At 39.5% G+C, this 18,338-nt stretch overlaps 1 protein-coding gene across 7 annotated transcripts in view; it reads right to left on the minus strand.

Moving 5' to 3' along the window:
* anxa11 (annexin A11) overlaps positions 1 to 18,338 on the minus strand; it is a 36,670-nt gene that overhangs the window by 17,818 nt on the left and 514 nt on the right. The window contains exons 1-3 of one of the 7 annotated variants that reach the window (XM_012966371.3): positions 18,105 to 18,188; positions 13,546 to 13,608; positions 1,123 to 1,192 (exon numbers count right to left, since the gene is read on the minus strand). In XM_012966371.3, the coding sequence (XP_012821825.1) occupies positions 1,123 to 1,168 (46 nt within the window). In that variant the 5' untranslated portion in view covers positions 1,169 to 1,192; positions 13,546 to 13,608; positions 18,105 to 18,188. 7 annotated transcript variants of the gene reach the window in all.

Here is an 18,338-nt window from a genome sequence, read left to right on the forward strand (position 1 = left end):
CGACTGGCTCGCCTGGAAAAATCCAAAAAGGTCACCCAGTGGGCCAGTAGGCCAGTTGGACAGCACTGGCCTAGGGTAATCTCAGATTATTCTCCGTTATGGTTGGAAATCCAGCTAGGATTTCCAACCATAAGGCCAGCAATTATGGCAAATATCCCCGTAATGGCTCTCACACCAAACAGTGGCTGATTTCAGAAAATGTTAGTTTAGAGCTTAATACATAAAAACGCACCATTTGATAAAAATCCCACAGGAATGAATAGAACGTAAGTGGGTTTATATGAATTAAGTTATAAACTCACATTTGAATAAATCTGCCCCTTAGCGTCCTCATTACATAACCCCATAATGGGTCGTGGGCAAACATAGTGCCTTTATTGCACATGTGGGACGATATTGTGCAGTTCTTATCAAGTGACTAAATAGTAGTGGTAAGATTTACTATCGTCTATCCAAAAGACGCAGCTGCTGATTTATTAAGTTTCAATTTTGCTGCAATTCATGATGCTTTTTTTATGGTTTTTTAATCTTGATCTTGTTTTTCCCACAATTTGGATTTTTTTTTTTATCACATAAAAAAAAAGTCTGAAAACTTTTAGATTGTGGGGCTTTAATTGTTATTTATTTTAAAGGATCATTTTTTTGCTGGAAATTTGTTGAAAGCTTTTGAAGTTGAATATGATATTAATCAGCCCCATGTTTTGGGTGATTCCAAGTGGTTTGCCACCCAAATAATTAACAGCTTGATGGGTGGGCAGCATAATGATCAGAATTGCCCCTTCAATGATCTGAATAGTAATTGCTGGGACCCTGCTGGTAAGCTGATCAGGAAAATGATTATTGCTTTGAAATGTGGCAGTGGCTTTGCAGATCTATAGTTGCCTGACTAGTGAGACAGTAAGGACAGGGCTAGGCTGATGCCACCTATAGTGCACTACTGGGCAAACTTAGTGCCTTTTATTACATAAGGATTGTGTGCTTTTTTGTCTTTTTTCTTTTCTGGAGAAAAATTGCGGCTATGAAAATGTCAATTTTCTGGTTTGACATCAGCCTTAAATACACTGAAACCAGGTATGTATCATACAGAAAATATTCTGAAATCCAGAAGAAAAATTTACTTACCTGTGGGCACTGGTGGAAACCCACCCGGGTATCCTGGGTAGCTCATTTAACTGGGATTTGATAGTCCTTTCTGAAATTATAAATTTCTGTATTACAGACAAATATAACCAAATGCTTGTATATAAAATTATATCTTAAAATATAAAATTTCTCCTTTTTTTTCCATAGTCTGCATGCACACAGCAGCAGTTACACCAACTCCGCCCCCCCCCCCCCCCCCCCCTGAAAGTCAGAATATGGGACTGCGGGCTGAGTTGTTAAAAGAGGGACTGTCCTGCAAAATTCGGGACAGTTGTTTACCCTCCCCACATCCTAACTTGTGGCACCCTTCAGTTCTCTTTTAAGAGCTCTGGCACACGAGGAGATTTGTCGCCCGCGTTTTTTCCCCCAGGCGCTTTGGCGCCACGACAATACACACAAAGAGATTTCATGCGAGTTGAGCTCCAGGAGATCTGCTACCCATGGTACCACACAACAGTTACCCCTCCCACATGTTTACTCAAGTCGCTCAGGAAAGGGTCTGTGTGCGATTTGAAACAGCAGGCGACTTGAAGTAGCCTCATATGTTTTGACGCTGGCGATTTCCATTGGTTTAGCATTGGCGTCTTGTCGTTCGTCTTGTCGCCAAATCGCTCTTTTAAAAATCGCTGGCGACAAATCTCCTCCTGTGCCAGAGCCCTAATTGTGTCAGGGAATCATTATGGTTCCTAATCTACATCTGTTCCTTTGTCTTGTTCACCAGGAATTTGCTATACAATACTGTGTTTATGTTATAAATAAAAATCAATTCATCATGTTTTACAATGGTATGCCGAAAGAGAAAAAAAACAATAGCTGATAATGTTAATTGTGAATTTGCAGCTAGATTTAACTTTCATTAAAGTTTGTTGAAATATATTTCTTTCACGACCCATGGCTGTAAGCCAAAGACTATGCAGTTGCTCAGTCATTTTTATGTATGTTCCCTGTCACTGTTCCTATTAATAAAATCCCTGGCAGTGACATGTCATGCATCAGCTCTAGCACAAACATCCCTCTAGGGCAGGGCATCGGCACACAACATAACAGTTGAGCTTTCAGTCCATCAAGTTTAACCTGTTTGTGAGAATAAATTGCAAGCTGATCCAGATAAATGGGAAAAACCATTCAAGTCTCTGTAATTGCCACAGAGGGGGGGGGGGGGGGGGAGATATTTTTTTAATAACTGGGCAGTCAGTTCCGTTCCTGGATCAACTTTGTAGTAAGAGTTGATTCAGTTTAATGTTTAATAAACATAAAGAACCTAAATGTAAAAAAATAGCTTTCCTGTAAACTACTATACAACTCTACTCTCTGCAGAACTGAACTGAAGATTTAGTTTTTGTTTTTTTTTGTGGCTTTCTTCAGTCTGCAGTGGTCTAATATAAAACAAGGTGTTTAAAGGTGGCCATAAATGGGTCAATAAAAGCTGCTGACGGTTGGCAGTTTATTGACCAGTATATGGGGCCCTCAGACAGGCTTACCTGACCGGTATGTGGCCGAAAATGTCCTTGCTTTGTGTGCTTAAGCAAATAATATAAATGAGCCACAGAGTTTCTTCTGCCTGATAAGTTCTAAGTGTGCTTATGCCTTTGTGTATTAAGCACTTGGGGAGTGTCAGAATGAAAATAGTTCCAGCAGCTGGCAGCATTTTCACCCACGCATCTCACATGGGCAAAGCTTGATAAACATGCATTTACTTGCCTAGCAACTAAAAGGTTAATTGGCTCCTAATAAATCTGATCATAGTGTATGTGTGTGTATGTCCCACTAGGAGACTGATGTGAATGATGTGCAGTATAATCTCTAATATCTCTATAAAAGCACTGTGGGGCTTATTTATTTTTGAGTTTGTTTTTCTAAAACGAAACTCACATATCGAATGATCACCTATTTATTAATAAGCAAAATAAAAAAACTTAGTATCTCAAATTTTTCAAGTTTACGAGCTCTATAAACACAAAACATTTGAGTTTAAGAATAAGGCTTGACTTTGCCTATGACAAATCCCATTGACTTCTATAAAAACTCACAAGCTATTAGATGGTGAATTTTTACATTCGAGTTTTCAGGGTTTTTGCACTTAATAAATAATAGACATTCAAGTTTTAAAACCATAACTCAAATTCAAGGTTTTTTAAGCGCAAAAAAAAACTCAAATGGAGAAAAAAAATCAATTATAAAGAATAATAATAAAATACGGAAATAAAATAAGGTATGGAGATCCAAATTACGGAAAGACCCCTTATCCGGAATACCCTTGGTCCCGAGCATTCTGGATAACGGGTCCAATACCAGTACTGACTCGGGTAACTTTCTATTTTCTTATCTTAAAGGTTAAGGAAAGTTAAATGGGATGTTCACCTTCAAACAATAGCTCAAATTTGAACAGCCCCTGTCAGAAAAAAAACATTTTAATATTTAAAATGGTTAGCTTTGAAGCAAAACACTCACCAATCTTCTCTCTGCTCTTTCTGTAGGGGATTTTCCAGACCAGGACTTGGCACACTGAACTGGTTCTGCACTTGCCTTCCCTCTCCTGCTTCATTTGAATATTTTTTTATACCACTGTCTGACAAGATTCAGCCAATGGCTGAAAAAAATGCAAAATGCAAATAAAGCAGGAGAGGGAAGGCATGCACAGTAATAAGTTCAGTGCAAACTTCCTGTTTGGGCAATATGCAAGTTTGGTGTTGACGATCCCATCCAAAGTAAGAGGAGAAAGCAGAGGAGAGAGCATTCTAGCAGTGCTAATCTGGGTCTGTAGCTTCAAAACTAGCATTTTAAATAATAAAGATGAATTACAAAACTGTTTTGTTTTTTTTCTACAGGGGCTCTGTCAAATGGCTGAACATCCCTTTTAAAATCACTACAGCTTCATAAATAATTAACTATAAATAGCTTCAGTAGCAGCCCACTGCAACATTTTAGGGCAAAGGTCCACAGATTAGTCACCCGCGGTTAATCTAACGCAGTTCTTCCTGCAGGAGAAAACTTCATGTGACTTCGGAAAACGAAGCACCGTGTAGGCCTTTCCACTGGTTCTTCACTTTTTTGCTGGTGAAAAGGTATTTTGTGGAGATTTTTGCTTGTGGTAGCCAGGATTGCAGGCAACTCATCTCGTGAGCCAACATTCTTAATCCCTTATTGTATATATACAATATCAAATTCATGATACTATTTGTATTTGTATTGCTTATTTTTTTTTAAGGTCATCTATTATAAATCTTCCATAATGTTTTGAAACCTGACCTTGGGTTGCTATGGCAACAAACCCCATAGCAACCAGGTAACTTTTACAAAAGCTACACAACTAAAAATATGAATAAGTTAAAAACCAACCAAAATAAATAAAACTAAAACACTGCAGAATTCTGCTGCTCACGTCATACTAAAAACTACAACCCCATTAGTAATCTGCTCTGTAACCTTGCTTTAAATACAGTTTGTTGGTTTTCAGACAATTTAACATTAGCCCAGAGTATTATGAAACTAGTGATCCCATAGTGTACTCCTTGGTCTCTAAACTGTGTATGGCAGCATCTATTTAAACAGCCGTTTTTGTCTTCTCCTACACCTTAAGGCAGTCGCATGATGCCTCTTTGACCTATTAACCAATAGGCCATATGAGTGAACAGAGTAAGAGGGGCCAGACAGAACATGGTTGCCTTTCTAATGTTCCGACCATAAGGAAGTGAACAGGATTTGCCAATGCACTGGCCAACATTGCACATATGCAGAATAAATTTCCAAACTCAATTCCAGAAATAACAGATACATAGTACATGGATAAAGGTGGGAATCAGTGGGCCACATACACAAACCAATAATTATATTGCATTTAGTTTGATATTTTTGGTACCTGTATGGAAAGCTTTAAAAAACAGTTGTTCTGGTTGCAACCTTCCTTGTGGCAAAGTTAAACGTTATATTACTTGTCTGTTAAGATTCACTGGTAGCATAAAAACACACAAGATCTAGATCAAAGCAGGACATGGAAACATAAATTACATTTGCAATTGAAAAATGTAATCACAAATGGTGTTATGGTCTATGGCAGAGTAAATTACCAAAGGTATTTATAGTAAAAAATGTATGTCAAACTCTTTAGTTTTCTGGCAGAGAATAATTAGGGTTAAGGGAGGTATATAACAATTAATGTCAAAAATGTTTTTTTTTTTATATTGTGTGATGTCACAATATATGTATGCCTATGATTAAGTGCGCATGCACGAAATGCGTCAGGCGGATTTTAAGAATATGAATAAAGACTGAAAGTTTTACGATATTTCCTGTCTGTCCATTGTGCTTTAGTAAGCCGTTTTATGAAGGATTTGATTGGTTCCCCCAGGCTACGGGTTCGGACCACATACCGGCGGCGGTGAGTTATACCATTCTATGTGATTATTTATTGGAAGTTGGAGTTGGATACACTTGGTGTTGACCCTGGTATATACACCCGGGTCAATACAACCGCTAGGTATTTTCTTGTGATTAATTAATTCACTTGACTATTAAACTGATTACTAAGTTCAGTATGTACATACTCCAGCTCAACATATATATTTATTACTTATATTTTTTCCCTTCGTTTTCTTTTGTTGTTTAAGGGAGGTATAGCATATGCAAAAAGAAACCAACTGTCACATATAAGTATGTAGTTATGAACTCACTAATAAAAAACTTTCTAAATAGCAAACTGGTTTTCACAAATTTCACCCTCATCCCCTGTTGAGTTTTCACCTATGACCAGGTTATGTCAAAATGTTATGTCAAGTAAAAGTATGGATTTTTTTTTTAAAAAAAGCACTATACACTGTTGTAAGTTCAGTAAATTTTTACTTTGTCTCCAAACAAACTCTATAGGCTCTGTCAGGAGTGCTGGTAGCACTATGCACAACTAAACTTGCAAACAATAATTGTTTAATGAGCAATATTACACAACAAATTGCAAACATTTTGTCTTAAATTCAGCTTCATTTTGTCTCCAAGCAAACTCTGTAGGCACTGTCAGGAGTGCTGGTAGCACTATGCACAATTAAACTTGCAAACAATAATTGTTTAATGAGCAATGTTACACTACAAAATGTAAATATTTTGTCTTAGATTCAGCTTCACTTTGTCCCCTAGAAATCTCTGTAGGCACTGTCAGGAGTGTTGCTAGCTATTAAAAATACCTTGTACACAAACAGAACTACAGCTATGTATAAAAATAAGAGAATCCAGTATAAATTACCAATTTATAGTACAAAACCACTGTCATAGGGAATGTGTTACAATAATAATAATTATTATTGCCCAGTTATTGCTTATCAATTTACCAGTCAAGGAGCGCTCATGCCATGAGGCAAGGTGAGAACCTTGCCTCGGGCAGCAGCAAACGGCATGTTGCCAGGGGTAGCAAAAACCTTGAGAAACAAAATTCTGGTTAGTAAACCAAAAATTTGGCACTCCTAGTGCAGAAACAGCAAAGCAATTGTGCAATCTGCACTAGTGATGCAAAGCCCCACCCCCCGGGCCACCTGCATTACTGGAAATGTAAGCATGGGGGTTGAGAGGCACATAGTACAGAATCACCACTACAGTTAGTTCTAAAATCAGTCTGAAACTGCCTATTTTATATGAAATGCCACTTCATGTATGTAAAGGAACTGGAATCTTTCAGCTGCCTGAAGGCAAAGGTAAAGTTATTTAACTTTTTTCTTTTAATTCATATGTAATAATGTTCCAGAATATGAAGCAGTCGACAGAATAACTGATCCAATTTACATGTATACATTATACATGTATACATTATTTCCATTAAGGAAGTCACTTATCAACCCCTCTTCAATAGGTAATCTATTTTACACAATGAATCATCACAAGTTAATCATTGCCCTTTATTGTTAGGCGAGATTAGAACACCCCTACTGCTTTGCCAAGAGAGTCACTGTAATGAACAGAATTGCATTAAGAATTAACATACTGTACTGGTTGCAAACAAAGAAGAATGTAATTTGCCAAAAAAAAGTCTCACCTTTACAAAACTCATAATTATTAAAAAAAAGTACATTACAAAGAATAACTTCTTCAATGTATTTTTGTTCTTCTTTTCTGTTTTTCTATAAGTTTACAAAAATTAGATTTCACCTTTAATGTTTCCTGTTAGAGGCTCTAAAATACATAACACTGACCTTTAAATTTGATACATAAGCTCATATATTCCTTAGCAGCTGTGGCCCATTCAACTAACAACTGAGCATGCTCACAATGCTCTATTTAAGTCTGTCACTAAGAAGCTGTTGTAATTGATACATAAGTTGCTGGCATATCTATGATACTGCTGTGAAATTGATTAATGCAGTGCTGTGAAACTTCTGTGGTACAGAGGGCCGGAATTTTTCTGGCCTACATGGTGGAGGGCTGATAATGGAAGCCTGTTTTGACCACTCCCCTTTTTAAACCACACCCACTTCAAGTCACACCCATATTATCACAAGAGCTTTTAAGACCATATCCACCCTAATGGTGGTAGCGCGGCAAAAACCGCACACACAGGTAGGGTAGGGCAGGCAGAGTATGTCACACACAGGTAGGGTAGGGCAGGCAGAGTATGGTACACACAGGCAGTATACACTCACAATGCTGGCACTGCTTCTACAGTCTTGCCTGAGGTGTGAACAGGTTAACAATGTGGGTACTTACAGTCCAGGGTGTGAACAATGCAGGGATTAAAAGTGAGAACAGTAGAGGGGATTACGTGTTTAAACAATACAGGGGTTTACAGCCTGAATATGAGGTGTGTACCATGCAGGGGGCCAGTTAATCTCAGTACTGATACCATTTAAAGCTTACACAAAGGTAGACAGTCACAGCAGCCAGACAGGAGGGAGGCCACACACAGGGGGGGCCATGGGCCACCAGTTGGACAGCCTTGGTTAACGTATCAAATTCTAACAGGCTTACACAGTTTATAGAATGCACAAAAAATTAAAATATTACACGGGAGCACTTACCGCTAGCCCAATTGTGCTTACACGCAGACCCACCCCCAAAAGGGTCTCAAATTCGGAACATATAGGAAGAATAAATAGCGGAGCACCACGAGGATAAAAATAAAATCCAGTCTTTATTCCATCTGTAATAAAAGGCACATGCATGTCCCAAAGGACCTAACGCTTAACGCGTTAAAGACTGGATTTTATTTTTATCCTCGTGGTGCTCCGCTATTTATTCTTACACAGTTAATATGGTAGAAAAAATTAAACAAATTCATTTTTAAAACTGAATTTCTTAGAGAAATGGTAAAAAATAGAAAGCCGTTTAAAATAGTCAATTATTTGCAGTACACTTGCAGTTTGCAGTTTGAAAAGTATGCATTTTGTAAAGGTGAACTGCCTCTTAAAATTATATTGTTAGTTTCTATAGAAACTATAAGAAACTAGAGAAAACACACTTTTAATCAGTAGTTGACCACACACAGAGGACTTGAACTAAACTGCAGAGAAGATTTTGATCAGATTTTGGTCAGAGTTTATCTGACACAAAGGGGCCCATTTACTTACTCACGAACCGGCCGAATGCGTCTGATTGCGTTTCTTTCGTAATGATCGGTATTTGGCGATTTTTTTTTGGAAAATTATCGCGACTTTTTCGTTGCCATTCCGAATGTTGCGCACAATCTGGCGATTTTTTCGTAGCGTTAAAACTTGTGGGAAAAGTCGCGCCTTTTTCGTAGCCATTCCGAAAGTTGCGCAAAATGTTGCGATTTTTTCGTAGCGTTCGGATTCATTCAAGCTTCAGTATGGTGACTTTTCTTGGGCCAGGTTGGAGCTGCAGGGTGCCATTGAGTCCTATGGGAGGCTTCCAAAATCATGCTAAGTCTGAAAGTTTCGGCCGCCGCTTACGAGCGCTCAATACGAAAAGTCGCGACAAGATACGAGCGAATCGTAATGGCTACGAAAAACTCGCGTTTTTTCGCGAAAATCGTATTGGTAACGAAAAAGTCTCGACAATTTCCGAAAAGTCGTAAAGGCGCCGAAAAAATCGCAAAAAATACGAAAAAGTCGCAAAATGTTCGTTTTCCAATCGGAATTTTTCCAATTCGGATTCGAATTCGTGTCTTAGTAAATCAGCCCCAAAGTCTTGTAACACAACATCACAAGAGTTTGGAGGATCCTTTAAAATCTGATCCCCACAGCTGTATTGCAAGTGGGATCAGAAAAACAGCTGTACTGCAAGTTGGATCAGAAATTGTTAGATGGTGTCTAGATGGTGTCAGTCATGTTGCTTCGGATGGTAAGTCTTGTAGTTTATACATTAGATTTTTCAATCAGTCTTTTTTAATCCATGGAACTACATCCGTTTTGTAGGATGCGATCAGTTGATCCAACACCATCCTACAACATTTCGGACCAGTCCCTGGATCAACTTGTACTAAGAGCTATCTCCCATAACCCTGTATTCCCTCACTTGCTAAAAAGCCATCCAACCCCTTCTTAAAGCGATATAATGTATCAGCCAGTATGACTGGTTCAGGGAGGGAATTCCACAACTTCACAGCTCTCACAGTAAAAAATCCTTTCCGAATATTTAAATTGAACCTCCTTTCTTCTAAACGGAATGGGTTAAGCCCAGATTGCCACTTAGTCAAGATCCTGCTGCAAGGCCAGATCCTGAATAGAACTGAGTGTGCTGCTGAGTTTTGTGTCAGGTGGGGGGCCCTGCAAGGGGGGTAGGGGGGCTCCTCAGGGGGGAACTATGGGCGCGGGCACCTCCAGGGCCCCTGGGGCGGGAGCCCTGGGGGGCCCTTCACCCCCCAGTCCGAGCCTTGCTTTCTCATCCCAAGGATGTATTCGTATTCCATTTGGCCCAGGTACCTTGTTCACATTAATCTTGTGTAAACCTTTAAGCACCATATCCTGTATCAACCACTGACTAGTTAGAGCTGAGGCAACTATTGGGTGGGTCTTGGCACTCTGGCTCCACGTGTCGCTTTGGTTTTCTGAAGTTGCCTCACGATGTAACAATGAAGCAAAGCGTATGCCATCCCACTGACGATTGACATTCTTGCCAGTAGGAAGGCATTTCGGGAAGATAAGCCGCCTGCAGTATCGAAGATTTATCATGGGTGACTGATATCCCCATGTGCCTAATTGGAATTGACTATTTCCAGACAGAACAATAGCAAGGTATTAAACCTCCTAATTTCACTAATAATAACATTCAAAGAAGACAAACAGCCATATGTGGAAACATCAGAACTTAATTTAGATGTAAAATCCAGAAAAGCACCCATTGAAATGTACGGTATTATAAATTGGTGGGACCACAAAAACACAGTGTAAAATGAGGGAAAACATAAGATCAGGGTACTTAAAATTGAAGTTTCACTGTATAGTAGTCTTTCTGCAGCAAACAATTTTACCAGTGCAGGTCAATAGTACATTATATAATAATTACTTTTATTTTTCGGCATTACTGTTCTTTAAATTATTTATAAACAAATATGAAATGGGGTTTTCCAATCTGAATGTGTTAAATCATGCATGCCACAGTTCCTCCTGCACTGCTCTCCTTACTAAAATTTATTTTTTTTAAAATGTTCCAGGCATGCTTTTTGCGCAATAACACCTCTTCTGTTGTCATACACAGAAGCCTATTGAAGAATAACTACTCACATTCCCTTTTTGCCAAGTTCAAATCTATTACACACTTACTAGGTTCCCTTCTCCTGTTCAGTAAATCAATGAGCTGTAGGATATGCATTTGCTATGTTGGTCAAGGCTAGTCAGGCAGACTAACAACGGCTTGGTTGTAGCATTAGCAGTCACTTAGGTCTCTCACTTCAACACTCAAAAGCATAAAAAATGTAGCCATAGTTCACTGCAATCTACATCAGGTCATAACCCTGGTGAATAATGCAGACATGTGACTAATTTCTCAATAAGTTTCTCAACAGTCTAAAGTCTAAAAAGTCTAAAGGTGGCCATACAAGTTAACATTTTTCTCTCCCTGATGACCAATTTCAGTGCGATCTGACAAATCCGTGAGGTTAGTGGGCACTGAACAACCGTACATCTTGAGATTTTTCATCCGACATTGGTCAGAAATTGAAAATTTTCATTGAAATCTGCCCATTGTCCAACTGTTTGCAGGACCAATCAGGTAGTTTTTCTAGCTCTAACTAGAAATTGTCATTTTCATTGATGGGCAAATCATACTTTTAAACCGTATTTTCAGGTTAAGCTTGGTCCTTTAAAAATTTTAAAAATCTTAAAGCTTATGTCCCACGGAGCGATTTAGTCACCCATGATAGATCTCTGCTACTGGGAGTAACTCAACTCTCTGCTCTGTAGTTTATATTTTCTATAACTTGTGCTTTACCAATAAAGATATGGGGCAACTTTTTGTAGTACTTCAGTCTAAGGCTAATGTCCCACGGAGTGATTTAGTTGCCCAAAATAGATCTCTGCTACCACAGATGACTAATCACTCAGAAATGCCTTTCCACAGAAACAAAGGGAACTGCCGGTGGAAATGCCTATGCATTGCTTCAGTTTTCCAGAGTCATGCCAAGTTGCCTGCAGAAGGAACTTTGTGTGACTTCAGATAACCAAAGCTATGTGTAGGGCTTTCCATCGACAATTCCCTTTGTTGCCAGTGGAAAGGCATTTTGGAGAAATTAGACACCTGTGGTAGCAGAGGTCTATGGCGGGCAACAAAATCGTTCTGTGGGACATTAGCCTTGGAATGAAGTACTACAAAAGGTTGCCCCATATCTTTACTAGAAAGGTGCAATCTAAAAAAAAATACAAACTACAGAGACAGATAAAAATTATCTAAATAAACCACCTATACAGTTATTATCAATACAAACACCCTAATCAGGAAACATTGAGGGTAATGTCCCAATGGGAGATAAATCTCTGCTACCATGGGTAATCTCTCCCAAAATGCCTTTCCATTGGCAATAAAGGGAATCGCTGTTGGAATGGTCTACACATCGCTTCGGTTTTCAGAAGTTGCACAAAGTTTCCTACTGCAGGCAACTTTGCGCGACTTTAGAAAACTGATGCATTGAATAGGGCAAGTGCCATCACCCTAAAGAAGACAGTTGATATATAAATGCAGTATCCTGATCAGGATAACAGTATAGAGAGGTTTTAACACCATAAAAAATTCTGTCCTCAAATAAAAGTACCTTTTGCAATCAAGAAAATAATTGATGGAACAATAAATTATGAATTAGCAGCATCCAGCTTTATGAAACAATATTGTGTAGGGTGAATAAGCATTGGGGGAAAAAAACTTTATCTACAATCTTGCGGCTTCCTCAGCTTGTGAATCCACAATAGCGAAAATTTCATTGCAGATGACTAATCTCCCCGTGTGCCATTGTGCTCAGGGACATGTTATCCCACCGGCAAGAATGTGAATCTCCAGTGTGATGGCATACGTGTCGCTTCAGTTTCCCGAAGTCGCTGGAAGTTGCCTTGCAAGGAAACTTGGGGCAAATTAGGAAAACCGAAGCAACGCGTATGCCATCCCACTGGTGATATACATTCTTGCCTGTGGGATGGCATGGCGGGGAGATTAGTCAGTCACCCGCAACTAATCTTCCCATGTGCCACTGCCCTAAGAGTGAAGACACACAGAGCGACTTTTTTTGGGTAGGGCTTATTTTCGGTAGTAGCAGCTACTCGTCATGCCTATTAAATGCCAGAAAATACCATGCCATAGACAAATGCTGAGAATTGCCTCTGGTAAAACACATGTAGAGACAGTTATCAGTAAATGATCAGCATTGTCTATTTCTGTAGCCATGACACGTAGCTGCTACTACCGAAAATAAGCCCTACCCAAAAAATACATTTTTTTTTAATAAATTTGTTAAATATAAGCCCTACCCCGATATTAAGACCTAGTGACGGGCGTGGCTATGCAGTGTATCTGCATAGCCATGCTATGCATTTCGGTGCGGAGCGGTAAGGAAGACTGGAATATCTGCCACAGCTCCTTTCCATGAGCCATTCGCACTTGCGTGGGTGGCAACTGCATCACTCCTCTCTCCTAGCCGTTTGCGCATGTGCAGGTGCGCGCGTGGTAACCGCGGTTGCAGGCACCCTATTGCGCATGCGCAAACATAGTGGAAATGGAGTTGCAAGAAATTCAGGATGGAATTCCGGGTCTAGAGAGTTATGACGATGTTCCAGAAGAAGATGACAACTGTATTTGAATATAGATTGTTGTATTATACTTAATAAAAATAAGACATCCCCTGAAAATAAGCCCTAGTGTGTCTTCTAGAGAAAAAATAAATATAAGACAGTGTCTTATTTTCGGGGAAACACGGTAGTAGCTCCATGTGTCTTCACCCAAAGAATTGCTAATGTTTCTCAAATGTTTATAAACAAAAACTACCTTCGCTTTTCTTGTTTGTCAGGAAGATTTAGGAATGTTTCAGCCATTTAGTACTCCATGACCCTTGGCAAAAAGAAAAGAATGCATTTTTAACCAGCCCTGTTTCTGACATCACATGTCAAAACCACAATTTACTGTTGTCAAAATAAACAGTACCAATGTGCAACTGGAAACAATGTGTAACATTATTTAACCCTCCAGTTGCCCAATTGCAAGGCACTTACTGTAAAGAATCATAGTGCTAGGATTGTAGATTATATGTGTCCACTTGGCTCTTTGCTATATGCCACTCCAAATTTTGTCTTATTCTTATTATGCTTTATTTATGAGATGCCAACATATTACAAGCTCTTTACAGAATATATTACATCAATGATATCAGCCCCCTAACTTGGCTCAGTACTCAGAAGCCATTTAACCTACCAGTATGTTTTGGGCTGTAAATGCACACTTGATCACCTAGAATAAACATATGCAAATATGGGTAGAACACACAAATTTTGTGCATATAATGCCCAGGTCACAACTTCCAGTCCTGTGAGGCAGAAATTTGCACCACTGTATTTATAATCATTTTAATGTGTTTTTTTCGGAGATAAATTTCTGAAGCTATATGTGTCCTCCCACACTGGAGCTTATATGATCTATTTTTATGGTTTTCTAGGGAGCTCCTAACTTATTAACTACTGATTATGAAAGCGTTGACATATACTTTTCCATTATTAGTAAAGACACACCCTGTCAATAACACCCCTTGCCTGGGAAATGGAGCTCTGAAATCTGCTTTTCACATTAAACAGCATGGACAATCCTGTTTATCTGACTAGATAAGCCAGAAATAATACTGCCTTTGGCATGGCAAGTTTCTTCTCTGTTATAGACTGTATGGCTGTGTATAGTATCTAATTCTTGGGACCTGGGGTTTTCTGGATGAGGGATCTTTCTGTAATTTTGATCACAATACCTTAAAGTAATAGTTAGTTAGCCAAAAATGTAATCTATAAAGGCTGGAGTGAGTGGATGTCTAAAGGTCCCCATACACGGGCCGATTTTAGCTGCCCATTCGGCAGCTAATCGGCCTGTGAATGGGCACTACCAACGGGTCGGCCTGAAATCGGGCAGATATCGATCGGACAGGTTAAAAAATCTAGTCGGACCGGGTACCGCATCGGCTCGTTGATACGGTCCCCGAACCGACTTTGCCTATACCCGTCCTTATAATTCGATCGATTCTCCCGATACCTGTAGGTGGGGGATATCGAGAGAAGATCCACTCACTTGGCGACATCGCCAAGCGAGCGGATCCAAAGGTGTATGGGGACCTTAACATCATAGCCAGAACACTAGTTTTTCCTTTGCAGCGTTCTAACCTCTTAGTTAGTAAATGACTTGAGGGAGGGCAGATGGCACATAACTGTTCAGTTAGTTTGCTGAGCACATAGGTCAGATTCAAAAGAAAGTAGTATGTAAATATGTCTCATATGACCCCCCCTTAAGTCACTGATTGTTAACTTACTGGTAACAGGTTGGAGAGCTGCAAAGGAGGAGATTATGTTCTGGCTATTACCTATTATTTAATTACCTTAGACATCCATCCACTGCAGCCTTTATAGATTACATTTTTGTCTAACTAATTATATTGACAACATTTTTTATTATGCACAGCCTATCTATTTACCCAGTTTCATTTTTACACTGAACTGTTCCTTTAAGTCTGCTACAAATCATTTAAACATTGAATAAACACAATAGTATTGGTTTGCCGCGGATTCATGCAGCTTAGTTACTATCAAGTACAGGGTACTGTGTTATTATTACATGGAAAAAGGAAATCATGTTTTAAATTTTAAATTATTTGCATTTAAATGTAGTACATAGGAAATGGCATAATTGCATGGAGACAGAACCAACAGTGTAAAATTTATAATACTAAACGTAATGTTATGTTTTCCTAGCTAAGTGAATATTTTAGGGAAAAAAAAACATCTTACTTCTTATTTTAGTCCTCCTTTAGTCCTCAGATACTGATTGTACGTTTAAATGCAATGTTCTAAAACTAACAGGGATTAAAATTGTAGGCTAAAGTACTAAAAATAATACATCGGAGGATGTTCTGCACATAAAATTATTGTCATACAACAATCGTACGAAAGTGACCTACCAGAAATGCATTGTAGGTCACCAAAGGATAACGTCAGATACACAATACATGCAAAAATGTTATCGCTATCCAACCAAAATTTTCTAACCTGTCTGATCGATTAAACAACCAATCGCAATGGTATGGAAATTATCGGGACAATTATTCGGAGCCTTGCCCCTTAACAGCCCTATGCATGTGCAATATTTGAGAGCACTGTGGCATACTGAGCCATTTGAAATATTGATTTGCAAGGCCCCAGAAATGATGGGGCCCCTAAAGCTGCATTTCACCCCACCCCCCCTTCCACTGGTTGCCCAGTAAAGTTGCAAATACTATAACACTTTTTTTTTTTAATTATCTCTACAATAACATTTTTAACAGTGGTCTATAATGTACACAAAAATCAGCTCAAATTGTAACTAAACAAGTAAGATTAAACAAGGATTTACAATTAGTTTAAAATGACTTTTTTTATCCAAACAATGCATAAAAATTGCTAAAACCTTAAAAGGCTTTGCAGCTCACTGAAAGCCCTTCAGGCACTAAGTACTTTCTGCACAAAAAGGGAAGTGTCCTACCTGTCCTAGCCTGGCTCCGCCGTCCCTAACAGCTCTCAGTGCTGATCTAACCAGTCTTCCACAGGAAAATATGTTGTAAGTCTGGATAATGCTGACTTTGTGAGGAACAAACCCACTTGTACTATATTTAGACGATTAGACAAGGGGGAGGATTGAGAAAAGCAGAATTTGGCCCAGCTTTCCTTTTCAGCAGAAAATTTGAGGTCACAACACCACCATTTTATAAAGCTGCTGAGAGAGAGCACAGTTTTTATAGCTAACTGCCTGCGTCACCAATACAACTGTACTAGACTGCCATTCTACAGCAAAGATTTGCACTCCCTGTAAAGTACATTAGCATGTACAACATTCCTACTGTATTCACTTCTGATGTCACATTAATCACAGATATACCTTGTGTCTGTTCTTACTTTGTACCTGCACTTACCCTGTCAGCACTGTGGAAGTCAGAAGTGGTGCCTACACTTTCCAGCTTATCTGCTACTGCCATTCCCCCTTTATTAAAGGAGACGTATTGGATAAATGGGAAAAACCCTAATTTTGTAGGCAATTATGAATAATATATGGTGTTGGTTTCACTTTGCGCTAAACATTATTCCTATCTGTAAAAATGGCCCCTTTATTAGAGCTCCCTTTAGATCCTATCAGTTCTCTGTCCGTGATTGAAATGAAGGGTAGGGAAGGGTAGTCCCTGCCATAAGCACTGTAGGAGGGGGATGGCCAATCACAGCCTTGCACTCACACAGGGAAAAACAGGATTCAGTTCCCTATCAGGTCAGTCTAGCTGCTGATTGGTTCCTATCCTACAGTGCCTGTACTGAGAGGCCCGGCTCCCCTGCACATGCAGATAATTCCGCCAGCAGCAAGTGGGACAGATGGGCGGGACTAGTGGGGTTTTGGTGGAATTTCTCAATAAATCAGTAAGAAACACAACTTTTTAAACTCAATCCTTCTATATTAAGAGGAGTATAATTCACTGGTATATTCTTAATTCTCATATGACATGTCTCCTTTAAAGCTGTCACACAATCGCCTATGTCATAATGAGGACAATATCAACCTCCAATTTACAGTGGTTGGACCTGGAAGAGTAAGTGGCGTGTACTGGGAATAGGTTCAGGTCCTTAGGTAACTATCAGAAGTTGTTGACAGAATAACAAACTAGAACCCCGCCCTCCACAAATCAGTCTTCTGGGGTTTCATTATTGCATTCCCATAGCAAAAAACAGCAGCATTCTGAATAGAGCCAGCATGTGAGCGCTCCTGTGCTTCTGTACCACTCCAATATTCACCCCTTGTACCATGGGAAACCCTTATCTTTTGAGGAAGTTCGCAGCCTGCACAATGGTGTGAAACAGAGAGCAGACATACTGCCTCACAAAAGCATTTTGCTGTCAAGTTCTGGGTGGCGTTCCGTGCCCACTTAAGTATTGCAACATCGGGGGCTCATATCCCAACAATACATTTACACTCACAGTTGTTTATATATTGGAATTGCTCACATGGACTGGTGTCATTTTGCAGCTGATTTCTAACGTAGTAATAGTATACTTATCAAAGGCCAATGTATTTTTATACTATATTGTATAAGATCCTATATATGCGCCATAACGTCATATAAATTGCAGTTTTGGAATACAAATTGTACATTGACCACTTCCTACAACCTACTGTGGGATTCCAGTCCCATTACTAATATACTCAATGGTTGTAATACTTAGGACACTACAAACACCTACTGAAATCTACCACGGCTCTTACATACACGGCAGCCAAAGTAACCAACACCAACAGAGTTGCATATTATTTCCCCACACTCCATAGCTTACTTTACTTACTTTAGACGCGACAATCTCCCGACTGCGTCTCTCTGCAGCTTTCCCTTCTGTAAGGCTGGTGACAGTGCCTCTGCCTCTGTAAGTAGAGATGTAGAGGAGGAGTCAGTACTGAAACTAGTTCCGTCCTTTTGCGTAAAGGCCTGAAAGCTCCAGCCTCCCAACAGCCCCGCCCAGGAAAGGCAAGCACAGGCGGCGAATAGTGCGTATATGAGGGTGTGTGGCAGGCCAACTTTC

The sequence above is a fragment of the Xenopus tropicalis genome, chromosome 7, assembly GCF_000004195.4.
Source record: "Xenopus tropicalis strain Nigerian chromosome 7, UCB_Xtro_10.0, whole genome shotgun sequence".
NCBI classification, from domain to species: domain Eukaryota; kingdom Metazoa; phylum Chordata; class Amphibia; order Anura; family Pipidae; genus Xenopus; species Xenopus tropicalis.